This window comes from Mustela erminea, chromosome 11 (genome assembly GCF_009829155.1).
Source record: "Mustela erminea isolate mMusErm1 chromosome 11, mMusErm1.Pri, whole genome shotgun sequence".
Lineage (NCBI taxonomy): Eukaryota > Metazoa > Chordata > Mammalia > Carnivora > Mustelidae > Mustela > Mustela erminea.
Genome location: NC_045624.1, coordinates 51704645 through 51717802, shown reverse-complemented (window position 1 = coordinate 51717802; position 13158 = coordinate 51704645). Strand labels below are relative to the sequence as shown.

At 47.2% G+C, this 13158-nt stretch overlaps 1 protein-coding gene across 3 annotated transcripts in view; it reads right to left on the bottom strand.

Moving 5' to 3' along the window:
* Positions 1–9055, bottom strand: part of IGF2BP3 (insulin like growth factor 2 mRNA binding protein 3) — a 140812-nt gene extending 131757 nt beyond the window's left edge. The window contains exons 1-2 of one of the 3 annotated variants that reach the window (XM_032303934.1): positions 8345–9055; positions 6884–6944 (exon numbers count right to left, since the gene is read on the bottom strand). In XM_032303934.1, the coding sequence (XP_032159825.1) occupies positions 6884–6944; positions 8345–8519 (236 nt within the window). In that variant the 5' untranslated portion in view covers positions 8520–9055. The remainder of the gene's footprint in view (positions 1–6883; positions 6945–8344) is intronic. The other 2 variants (XM_032303932.1, XM_032303933.1) reach the window with 2 other exon arrangements.
* Between the last annotated feature and the right edge of the window lie 4103 nt (positions 9056–13158).

Below are 13158 nucleotides of genomic sequence, written 5' to 3'. Positions count from 1 at the left end.
AGCATCTGCCTTCAGCTCAGGTCATGATCCCAGGGTTCTGGGATCGAGCCCCACATCAGGCTCCCTGCTCAGTGGGAAGCCTGCTTCTCCCTTTCCCACTCCCCCTGCTTGTGTTCCCTCTCTCTCTCTGTAAAATAAGTAAAATCTTAAACGGAAAAACAAAAACAAAGAAAAAACCCTAACAAGAATTAGAGACATAATATGTCAAAAGTGAAGCTCCTGATCTCTATGCAAGAATTTGTTTCTTCCCCAATACTCTCCATTCTGGTAAATGGCACCACCTTCCATTCCATCTAGTTTTTCTCACCAAAAAAAATCTTCTTGTCCTGCTTTACTCTTCTCCTAATTCTCATCTAATCCATCAGCAAATCCTCTTAGTTCTTTCTTAGAAATATACAGACACTGACCACTATTCATCACCTCCAAAGCTAATTAATATGATCTCCTGCCAGGATATTACAATGAGAACTGCCTCCCCATTTCTAGTGCTAAATGTATTTTGCAGATATTTTAGGTTCCAATCACTTTGAGGGAACTAGTCCTGCTCTCCTTCCATTTATGTAAGAGAATTTACAAAGATGGTCACCATCAATTCCTTCCTCTCCGTACATTCATGCCACTCTACCATCAAGAGATGGAGACTATCTCCATACTTCCTTGAATCCATGCTGGCCTTGTGACTTGCCCTGATTGACAAAATGGATAGGATAATGTGCCAATTCTGGGCCTAGCCTTTAAGAAGTCTAACAGCTTCTACCTACTCTCACTTGGTAGCCAAGGGCTACTAAAGAGCACTGAGATACCATGTGGGGAGAAATCATGTGCATCAGCACGAAGAGGCCAGCCATGTGAATGAAGCCTTCTTGGACCTTTTAGACCAGCTCTGCCAAGGACCGAGCATGACACCATGTAGAACAGAACCAACCACCAAGCAGACCCACAGAATCATGAGGAAGAATAAGTTGTTTTGAGTCACTAGGTTTTGGGGTAGTTTACTATGAAGCAAGAAATGACTGAAACACCATGATAGCAATGGACTCAACTTCTAAACAACTAACTGATAATGCCAGCTAAAGACTTAAGACCACTCTCAATTTATAGCTCCACTTGGAGTGCCTGGTAAGCTCAGCTAGTGGAGCATGAAACTACTGATCTCAAGGCTGTGAGTTTGAGCCCTGCCCTGAGGTCACTTAAAAATAAAAACAACACAAAACAAAACATATTGTTTCATTAGATTCCTCAAAGAATACATCTATAATAATATCAAACTACTTCCTAGTCAAGTTAAATGGTCTCATGATAATTCTCTAAAATGCATAATTTATGTACTATGTATTCCCTTTCAGGGCAACAAAGTCTACATACTATATTAATATTTATAACTGTTTATTTACCAATACTTGCCAAACAGCAATTTCAGACCATGATAAATTACACCCTCAGTTTTAATGGAGCACTGGAAACTGCATTTGCCACCAGCTTTCAAGCAAAACCCTGCAAGACCAAGCCAGTTTTTAAAACATCAGATTTATGGGGCAGAGTTCCTAACTAAAAACGCCAATCCCATCCCTTGGTCACCGCTACCACACTGCCACCTCCTGTCTTGTGACTCTAGAAGCTTGAATCAGAGGCAAGAGTCAATAAAGGAAACTTGGCTAAGAATAGCACAGCCGCTGTTCTCCATCCTCCCAGAACAAACCCACCACCAAAGCTGGTGGATAAATAAATCATACCATAATAAATGGATAAATCATACAATTTAAAAATTAGTTATTTCTAGGGAAGGTGACTGCTAAAGACAATTACAATAGAACTGTTTAAATAAATATCCAGGAAGCTCAACAGCTTCACTTTAATAGAAAATCCAAGACCTATATATAACAACACATTAACTGCAATGGTGTGGCTCATTAAAGGATTTCAAAGTATGACAAAGATCATTTCGCTCTTGCTGACTGCCAGAAAGAGGTACATGTGCACAAGCAACTGAACTGCCATGCTACAGAAGATACAAGTTCCATACAGGGAAGACCCCACATCTCTCTAATTCCAAAAGGTATTTTTAAGCCCCAGCTGGTAACTCATTTCAAGCAGAATGGCAAAACTCAGAACAAAATATGCCCCCTGTTAGTTTATTATAGTGGCATTTGGCATGAACAGAGAATGCAAGTGATCACACAAATCAAAAGAGAAGCCAGAAACAGAAGCCAAGATTCTCAATTCCCACTGGCTCCAGGCACATGTCATGTTTCCATAATGTCTTCCTTGTTACTGTGGACAGTCCCACAGAAGCGACTTATCAACATTCATTTATACATATATATTTTCTTAATTCAAATAATGCCAAAGTTAAGAAATCTACTCTCTCTCAAGCTGTACTAAAAGAACAACATGAAATCAAGAAAAATCTTGTTGGCTACAATTACTTAGGCAGTCATGCATTACTGACCTTAAACTGAGCGTTCCAACGACACTGCTTAGGAAACTTTCATGGCTGGTAAAGAATCCTAACAGTCAGAACCTCAAGTCTCTGTATATGTGAGAAACTGCTCTAATTCACAAGATTCACCAGTCCCAAACTGATAAGCAAGGAGCAGCACAGCTATTCGTGCCTATGTTTAAATGTTCAGCATTAAAAACAGCTTTTATGGGCAACTGGGTGGCTCAGTGGGTTAAGCCGCTGCCTTTGGCTCGGGTCATGATCTCAGGGTCCTGGGATCGAGTCCCGCATCGGGCTCTCTGCTCAGCAGGGAGCCTGCTTCCTCCTCTCTCTCTGCCTACTTGTGATCTCTGTCAAATAAATAAAATCTTTAAAAAAAAACAAAAACAAAAACAGCTTTTATTGGCCTGAGCCAACAGGATCATGTGCCTGGCTAATGGACACATTGCTGGTTGTGGCACCATCTTCCTACTCCATATACAGCAGCTGTTAAAATGTAGCACTTTTAGGGCACCTCGGTAGCTCAGTCGTTAGGCATCTGCCCTCTGCTCAGCTCATGATCCCGTCTCCCTGCTCCGTGGGAAGCCTGTTCTCCCTCTCCCACTCCCCCTGCTTGTGTTCCCTCTCTCGCTCTGTCAAATAAATAAATTAAAAAAAAAAAAAGGGCAGCACTTTTTTTTTTTTTTTTTTTAAAGATTTTATTTACTTATTTGACAGAGAGAAATCACAAGTAGTTGGAGAGGCAGGCAGAGAGAGAGAGAGGGAAGCAGGCTCCCTGCTGCGCAGAGAGCCCGATGCGGGACTCGATCCCAGGTCCCTGAGATCATGACCTGAGCCGAAGGCAGCGGCTTAACCCACTGAGCCACCCAGGTGCCCCAGGGCAGCACTTTTAAATAGACATTTAAATTAAGATACATTTAAAATCCTAGTAACTTTTATACATGCTATGTCTATCTAATTTAACTGTTAAAACATTATTCTAATACTGAAATAAGTTGTTGGCTTTATTTTCTTTTTTGAGGAAACAAAGAACAAAATCATGTGAGCTTAGAAACCAGTCTGTTTTTAATGGAGCCTTCCTGGAAAAATATTAACAACGATATCCTACCATTTTGTTTATCCTTCATTGAAATATGTTTTGGATTCATATAATCTTACTCAATGCTGAAAGCTAAATCATGAGCAAGTTTAAGCCATAAAAAACAAAAAATGTGAAAATTTTTCATAACTTAAAAAAGTAATGGAAAACAAACTAAAACCACCATCCTGTCAGTTCCCCAGTGTCAGCGACTTTCCCATTCTCTCTCCCATGCCCAACAGCCCACAACATAACAAAAAAGGAAATCGGTGCTATTTACATAATCGCATAGGGGCACATACGCAGTCCCACAAGATACCACTGGCTCTTCCAACCAAACTGAGCTGTATTCTTCAAAAATCACAATTTTCACAGCCACCCTTGCCCCCAAGGCAGGGTGGGGAGTGGGGTGAGTATTTAAGATTATACTTCATGGGGTGCCTGGGTGGCTCGGTCATTAAATGTCTGCCTTTGGCCAAAAAAAAAAAAAAAAAAAAAAAAAGGTTATACTTCAGAGTGACGCCAAGTACTCATGTGCTGAATTCTTTACCTTAGCAACAGAGAGTGCAAGACTATCACAGATATTCACCTCAATCTTCTCTTCATTCTGGACACAGGGGATCTCAAGCTGGGTAAAATAATGCTATAATCTTCCCCCAACTGAGGGGTATCTGAATGCAGAAAAGCAACATTCCTTCCACATTCCCGTGAGACTTCGGTATTCAGGAGCTAAGCTTGGTCAGAACCAAGCTCCACAGTGCCCCTTCCTGAAAGGTTCTGTGCCCAGCTCAGCTCCCAGTCACAGTTGGGCCAGCATACCAAGCATCAAATCGCCTCGTGGGCCTGCTCCCCTATTTAGTTGCTGCAAGCCCATTCATCCATCTCAGAGTGCTGCCATAAGCATTCTTCAGCACCAGGCTCCCAACATGCCTTGCACAGCAGGTATAAAGGTCACTGCTGCACATGTGGGTGTGACTGTCTCAGATGCCCATATGATGATGGGATGGAATGCAGCGACTGCTAAGCACAAAAGAACTCCACCCAGAAGTCCAGCAGGCTCACTGGGCAAAGATTGGTCTACAGCATTCAGCTTCACTGTCACCGATATATCACTTCTTGACCTTTCTATAGGAGCTAGGCATGGCTCACCAAGTGATATTCTCAGCCCCCTCCCAAAGCCTATTCACACAGTTCAACAGTCCAGATAAGGGAACTGCATCCCAGTTCAAGTTTCAGTTAAAACAAAGTTGTAATATAATTAGATTTCCCTGGGCAGGGAAAAGAAACCTCTACCTTCCTTTTTTGCCAATTCAATCCTAGAAAAGGACTTACTTGTTCTCCCTATCAGTAGAAAGTTGTCTCCTATGTCCTCATTTCTATTTGTTAGTAACATCTCATTTAAAATCCTAAGTGTTTCAATGTAAGCAAAATCAGCCTGAAATTTTAATTTACATTGTTAAAACAAAAAAACTCCCATTGATAAATACTTGCTGCCCCTGGTGACATGGTACCTTATATGCTTTCCTAAAACAAACTCCTATTCGTTATAAAGTAACAAGTAAGTATGTTTTTAGGTTGGGCAAAAGACATTAAAGAGTAAAACAAGAGGTTACCAGATGTTTTTAATTTCATTCCCTCCAGGTGGAGGGAAATTCACACCAGGCTGGAAAAGAAAATCAGGAGAGCAAAGCAAAGCAATCTACATTTTCATGCAGGTCCATAAATTGTATTTGAAAAATGCCAGACATTAAATGTTTAAATTTAGAAGAAACTCTCAAATGTTAAAATGCCAGTCCTTCGACGCAACCATGTGCCTCTTTTTTATTCAACATTTGAAGAAAATTAGGACACAGGGGCTAAACATGAAACCAATTAGAATTTGCAGAATGTACCTACATTTTTCCCACCCTAGATATACAATTCAGACTATGCCTTTAAATTTTTAAGGAGATGTGCCTTTTTCCTCAATTTTCCACTTCCTATTAAATGGAGACCAGTTTAGATACTTTGTGGGACATGTTCTATTATTTTAAAAGCTCTTAAAAAATAATTCCCTTCTACTATGTGAAATAACTTGACCTCACCAAAATTCCCAACTAGAACTAAATCTGTCTCATCACACAAATCCTTTCTCAACTATCCTAATAAAAACTAAGCACATGAACAAGAGAAATCCTCAAAAAACCATCTCTCTTCACAAAAGCAAGGTTTGTGAAAACGCTTTACCTGAAACAGAGCTCAATATAGAAATAGGCCCAGGATGACATTTTGTGTAGCCACCTCTCTGCAGAGCACCAGGGAAATGCACAGCACACCTCTCCCACCCTCTAGCACACCACTCACCAACACCTAACCAGATACAGACACAAGGCAGCCCTACTTAAGATTAACTTTCAGCTTACTACTTAGCCCGAGTTAGGAGCAGGGAGAAGGGAGAGAAAGGCAGAAACCCTAACCCCACCTTGCACAACTCAGAAAAGCACAAACTAAACCCAGCCCAACAGTAAGGAAGCAGTGCCTCTCCAGTTAGTTACAGAGCAGGGATCGGGCCTGCTCTTGAAGAGAAGAGGAGCCATTTCTTCAAAATACACCAGCGGTTAAAACAGTCTGCAAACATTCTGTAAAGTGACACACTACACTTGCGCTCCAAAAAGTGCAATTCCCATGCTTAAGTAGTACAAGTCTTTAGTCCTCACGATATCTTGGTGGTTATTTGTAAGCAAGTATATGGGGGGCTGGGGGACGACGACGCGGGGAGGAGCGTGAAGGGGATGTAAGACAAAGGCTGGTTTGCAGCAACCTGTGTAACTCTGGAGTGACTGAAAGGCGCTTCTGGGCAGGAGAAGCCCAGTCGTTCACTCACGTGTTCCAATCAGCAAATTCCTCTTCTCAGATATACAGACGGCCTCCCAGGCTTCTCAGACTCATCGCCGCCAACTCAGGACAGCGAAGGAAAGACACTCCACACCCACGCGTGTCTGCAGCTGCTTTCCTCTACCATGAACTTACAGGTGGGGAGTGGGCGAGGGTCACCCACTTCTTCCTAATTTCTACAGATTCCCAAAACTGCTCTTCAAGACTTTGATTTCCTATTGTAGCCACTTAGAGAACGTATAGGTGTGAGAGCTTCTATACCAATAACCCGGTGGCAGGAGCCACGGACGAGACCTTTATTCCCTACCAGCGCACGCACACACACCTGCCATAAACTTCAATGCAAGGAATAAACGACGGAAAAGCCAAGCCGTTCAACATACAGTAATCCAAAAAGCGTCAGAGGAAAAGAAGTTGTTTTCAGCTGTGTTGAAATCTCTCTTCCCAATAAGGGAGAACAGAATTAATGAAAATGCCATAAATAAGCTCACCTTTGTCTTTTTGGGACAGAGTGCTCAACTTCCATTAATTTCCCGTGCAGTTCCACTTTACCTGCAGATACACAAGAGGTGCAAGACAGTTGGCCGGGTGTAGCGGCTCTTCCCGAAGGACAGGCAGAGCCTAAACTGGGACCCAAGTGATTTCCTGATACCCACCCCCCGCCCGCGTCTCAGGCAGGGAGGGCAGCCCGGCCACGCGCGGGAGGGAAGCTGACCCCTCAGAGCTGTGTATAACTTACAGGTGGGTGAGGAGTAGGGTCCATTGGCTGGCCTACCACTTGGGTAACATTCTAGCCCCAGGCCCAGCTCAGGGTTCACCCAACTCTACGACAGCCGCAGGACTGACGCGGCCCTTCCGCCCACCTCCTCCCCGCACTCCCGTAAGACAAACTCTGGGAAGGGGGCTACACTGGCTTTTTTTTCGGGAGGGGACCCCGAACCCTTCTCCCGGCTTCTAGCCCAGGCCCTCCAGGAACAGGGTGGAGAGGCTGGAGGACCGCAGGGTTGGCGCAGACAAGAGTGCACGGCCAGACGCATCTCAGCACAGAACGAACAAGGCGCTAAGGAGTGCGCGACGCCTGCCACACGGGCTGCCGGGGGGCTGGGGGTTAGGGGGACTCGAGCATGCCTCGCCACTCACGGTTCCCCGCCGCGCCGAGCTTGCCCCGCCAACCCCGGAGCCGCGGCCAGGACGAAGAGAGCAACGGGGGACCGGGCGCGGCGGCTGGGGCTCCCTTGCCGGCGACCACTGGCCGCTCTCGCCCACCTGCCCCCTGGCTTGTAGGACGCGGGGACGGTGGAGCGTGGAACCCGGGTCGCACTGGCCTGCGTCCCTCAGGATCCAGAGGAAGCGCCGGGCCGCCGGTGCTAGGCACCAACCAGCCCGCGTCCTCACTCCGCAGCAGGGTCGAGGCCACTTTGCATTCTCCCACGCCTGGGGTCTAAAGCGAACCGGGGGAGACTGAGAAACCAACACTATAAATAATAATGTGCAGAGAGAGAAAGGAGGCGGGGAGAGAAGCGGGAGAACCCGCTCGGCCCCCAAGGCCCGGCGTGCCAGGGACTGGAGCCCGCGCCTGGGCCCGGCCCGGGCGGGGCGAGCGGGGAAGGTCCGGCGCTCGCGGTCGCGCCTCCCCCAGCCCCGCTCCCCTCGGAGCCCGCGCGGCGGCTTTCTGACAGCGCGTCCGCCGTCCGCCTGCAAAGCTCCGGCGGGAGGAGGGGAGCCGCGGGGGGCCGGGTTGGAGCCCAAGCTGAAGAGAGCACCCCAGACCTCACGCGTGTGGGCGCCCGGGCCTCGCCCCACCTCCCCGCTGCCCTCCCCCGGGCCTGGGGCCCTGCGTGGACGCCCCCGGCGGCAGCCGCGGGCCTGGCTCCGGGTCCCCAACCCCGGCAGGCCCGGGCCGGCGGCGCAGGGCTGGGGCAGGCGCGCCGGCGGGGCTGGGGCGGGCCCACCTGAAAGCGCCTCGATGGCCTTGAGGGCCCAGCTCTCGTCCGGACAGTCCACGAACGCGTAGCCCGTCTTCACTAGGAAGGGTCCCGACACTGGGATCTTGGCGTCCTTGAAGATACTTTCCAGGTCCGTAGGGACGGCATTCTCGCTTAGGTTTCCGATATACAGTTTGTTCATTGTGAAGAGTGGTTGTTTTTTAAAAAATTCGGAGAAAAACGAAAAATTAAAACCACCCACAGTGATGGAGGGCTTCGGCGGGTTTTGTTCCCCTCGTCTTCTCGCCGTTAAAACACACAAACACAGTCAGAACCAAGGACAAGAACGAGGAGCGAAAAATCAAATCCGAAGGTTCTTGTTTTTCCTTTTCTGGGTATTAAAAAAAAGAAAGAAAGAAAAGAAAAAGCCTTGCAGCAACCCAAACGTATCAACGAGTCTTCCTAACTCTGAGGAGGAGGCGGGATTAGCGAGAAAAAGGAGAGGAGGAGGAGGGGGGAAGAACTACTTTTTGTCTCTTCCTCCCCAACCCCTTTGGCATCGGCCAGCGGACTGTGAAAATATCACACTACGTGAAGACAGGCGCCGCCTCCCCATAAAAAAACCCAGAAGGGTGACTGGCAGGAGGGAGGGGGGAAGGGGTGGAGGGAGGAAGGCGCAGGAGGCGGAAAAAATCCGCTCCGAGTGTCCGGCTTTTTGAATGAGCCACGTGTTCAAACTACAAATCAACGTCTCACGTGAGGAATCCCAGCGCCTCAATTAGAGTGGGTTTCGGGGGAAAAAAAGCGAGAGGAGGAAGAGGGGGAGGGGAAATGAGCCTGAGCGAGGGACCCTGAGAGGGGGAGGAGGCAGAAGGCGAAAAATGCTAAAGGAGCCTCAGCCGGGGTGCGGAGGGGAGCGCGGCTGGCGGCCCTGATTGTCACAACAGAGTTTAGAAAGGGTTATCTGGTCGGGGCGGATCCTGAGGGGGAGGGGAGGAAACAAGGGAGGTTTTTTTTTTTTTTTAAATGAGATATGGGTGGAGGTGCTAACTAGGCAATTTCTCAGCTTTAGTTACCGGAGTTTCAAATATTCGATTTTTTAAAATAGGTAATTAACAAAACCAAAGAGTCCCAATTTCGAACCCGCCTTGTGGCTTTGATGACATTTGAAGTGTAACCCCGGCAAAGCCGCAAGCACGTTTCCAGAACTGGCAGGGGCGGAAACGCAGCGAGCGGGTGGGGTGGGAGGGAGCGGGAGAGGCGGGCAGACGCACCCCGCCCAGTGCACCCTCCACGGGCCTTGGCACCGGGGAAGTGGGGCGGCCGGAGCCGGGGGCGGTGGGGGATGGGAGCCCGCGGCGTCCTGGGCGGGTGTCTGGGCGACACCTCCTCCGCCTGCGCTCGCGTTGGCTCTCGGCTTCGCGTTTGCGATTGGTTGAGCGATTCAGAAAAGGCTCAGAGATAAATGAGGCCGGGGGCGGGCTTGGCCACCGGTGGGGGAGGGGAGCGTAGAGGCGGAGGTATTTGGCGTGGGGATGGGGGCGTCCGCAACCTCGGAGGCCGGAGAAGAGAAGTCAGAGTGGGAAAAGTCGGTATCTAAACAGAAACCATTTCTTCCTGTAGTTTCCAGAGGAGGAGGAGTGGGGTAGGCTGGTACTTTTATTTAAAGAATTTTAGTTGAAGAACTTGGGACTCTTAAAACAGGAAGACCGTTCTGCGTTACCCCAAGGTGATATTCGCACTTGAAAATTGTCCGAGTCCCTTTCTGCCTCTTTTCTGCCCGCATTTGGCCATGAGAGCCATTCATAATTTCCCCTGTATGTAAGAAGTACAATGGTGGGTGTGTGGGGGAGGGTCTGGGCCCGGTGAAGCCTTTACTGGGCCAACAAAATGTAGACTGGAGAAGAGGAATACGGAAATGAACATAGTGCTGAGTTTCTTGTGGAAGTCTGCAAGTGTTTTTTGATTGTGTACTCCACTCGAAAGCTTCATTTGCACCAGTTACTTGTGACATTTTTTAACAGGTATTCCGTGGAAAAGATGAAAAATGTTTATTTTTAAAGTCAATGAAATTCTATGTAGCATGGAAATATAAACAGGAATCTTTAATGATCTGGTACTGCTAGTAGTAGAAAATGTATTGTGCGACAGAGAAAATATTATGATTTACATTGAAACATTTAGTAATTAAAATTGATAGAGTTCGTTTCTCTTTGTCAAATCCATATATGGCATTTAAAAGTGTATATTTTACAATTAAAAGATGAATGACAAATTACTTTTTCTACATGTAGGAACTATTGCACGATATAGAGTATTTGCATTTTTTTTTTAAAAGGAACTTATTTTATAGTTTTGTGTTGAACCGGAAGGTGTCAGATCATCCATTTTAAATGCAACTGTTCTAACAGGTTTTTTCTTTTTCTGCTAAGCAAATCCAACTTTTTAAATGTAAACTCACTTTCACAATATTTTCATTGACATTTTACTTAGTGAAATGTTTTACTTTATGAGGTCGAGGACACAAATGTGCTCTTGTGTAATAATGTTCAGAACCATATTAGGAGCTCTATCTTTAAAGAACATTTCGGGGTGAGGTTTTAAGTTTATAGTTAGGTTTAACTTTTTATAAGAGCTTACTTATTTTTACTTTTCATGTTTTTAAAAATGAAATCATGGTTCTAAAAAAATATGTATTCTTTAACTTCTGTGGTATTTAAAATGTAAATATCAAAAATTATGAACTATTTTCCATGTACCTGTTGCATATGATCAAAAGCTATTTGGAGAAATGTGCTTTTCATTCATTTAGCAGTATTTGCTTTTCTAAGTATGTCTTTATAAAAACTAGTCTTTTCATCATTTAACTTTTAGTAATTTTTCATTAAGAACAATTTATATATATTCAGCTTGCTTCCAGAGTCACTTAATGGTACCTTCTGGATTGTTCAGTGTATTTGCTCGTATTAAAACTGAGACCTAAGTTAGTATCTCTTTCTAAAGCATGGGATAAATTGTTTATTTTCCATAAATACTAGACCATGCTTGTCTGCCACTATCAAACACATCTAACACCTGGAATTTAAGACAAGTGTGTGCTGTTTTGATGAAATATGTTTCTGGGACTTGAGAACTTAATCTGTGTATTATTGTAACAAACTGGATACTCCGTCTAGGACCTTAAAAACATACAGGAGTTAAATAAACTGAGACATAAAAGGGTGGTAGGTAGAGTCCACTCCACTTCCAGTCATCCAACCACTTGAGGGATAAGTTTATACTCACTGGCTGAGTAAAAAGAGCACGGGTAATTGTCTTTTTACTGGCATTTCAAATGCAAAAACATCTTTGGTGGATTTTCAAAAAATGAATATAAGGTCACCCTAACTTCCAGCCTTTCAGGGAGTCTCACAGAAATTAACCCTGCATATGGGCTACTTCCGAGTTCTTCCCGAAGCAGTTGCAGCTCCTAATTAATGTTAACCCCACGAGAGAATCCCAACCATTGTGTGTGCTCTGATGCGGCTGAGTGTCACCCAACTGCAGTCTGTTTACGCTTTGGACAGCTGCACCTACTCCGTATCTCCTGAGGACAATAAAAATGTTTCTTATGGTTCAGTTTACTATTAAAGAGGAAAAACTATGTTTGGAAGGTCGGTTACCGTTGCTGTATCCACAGGTTCTGAGCGAAGGCTGAGCAGGTAGAAGCGAAGGAAAGGGCGTTCTTGCTGCTACCCCTAACCCCCGGCCACTCCTGAGCACCGGAGAGCCGAAGTCCTTACCGCGGGGTGGGCACGCAATGCCCGCCGCGTCGCCTGGGCCCCATAGGAGGTATTTTTTATCAAACTCTTGCTCCTTCAAACAGCTCTCCCGGACTCATGTGTTTAAACCCGATGCGTGATAAGTGGTAACTTGGCTCTGCCCACTCCGGAATCTGCCTTCAGTAATTTTTGTTTAAAATCAAAAATAGTACCCCAGGAGATGAGAAGATGGGGTTGTTTCCTTTTTCCCCTGGCTCTGCCCGGAAAAAGAGGGCGGGATTCTTGCAGCTCCCACTGGGGAAGATCCTTCGTTCCTCGCCTCGGAGGCTCTCGAGCACTGAACCGTCCTGGCCCTGCCGCTGGACAGGCGCTTTCTGGCTCCGCCGCGGATTCTGTCCCTCCGCGCGGAGCTGTGCACGAGTTAGATGTAGGGGTCGGGAGACCCTCTACGGTTCCCCTCGCCACACGACACCACCTGAGGTTCTCCAGCGCGCGGCCGCCCGCGGGCGGCGGAGACGAACCGGGCAGCGTGTGTTTGGCGACCCTCCCGCACTTCAGGCCTTTGTCGACGGTGCGAGGGGCTACATGGCGCTGGGGGATGTTTGGTACCCACGGAGAAAGACCGCAAGGAGCGCGGGCTGAATCCTGCGCCCGGGTCCGGGGCGGGGCGGGGCCGCGAGACGGGCGCACACGGCGCGCAAACGCGGCCTCGGGGCGGGGTTTCGCGCTCCGCGGGGCCGACTTGCCGAGACCAAGTTGAGCAACCGGCGTGGAGTGAGACACCGCCCCTGGCTGGGGAGGGGGCGGGGGGGGCTTCTTCTCTCACCCGATTGGTGGACGGAGGGAGCCTATCACCGTCGGCTGCCGCCGCCAGAGCCGTTTGCTGGTTTCCATTCATTGGACCCTGAGCCGCCCCTGGATTTCCATCTTTTGTGGCGCGAAAATAACCCCTTGCTCCCTCTCATTGGTTTTGTTGTTGAGGGTGGGATTGAGTTCTCGTCTTCTCATTTTTCCTGCCCTTTAACTGCGAGCCCCCAGCCCCAACCCCCAAGGAGTAAAGAGAGAGGAAGAGTAAAAAAT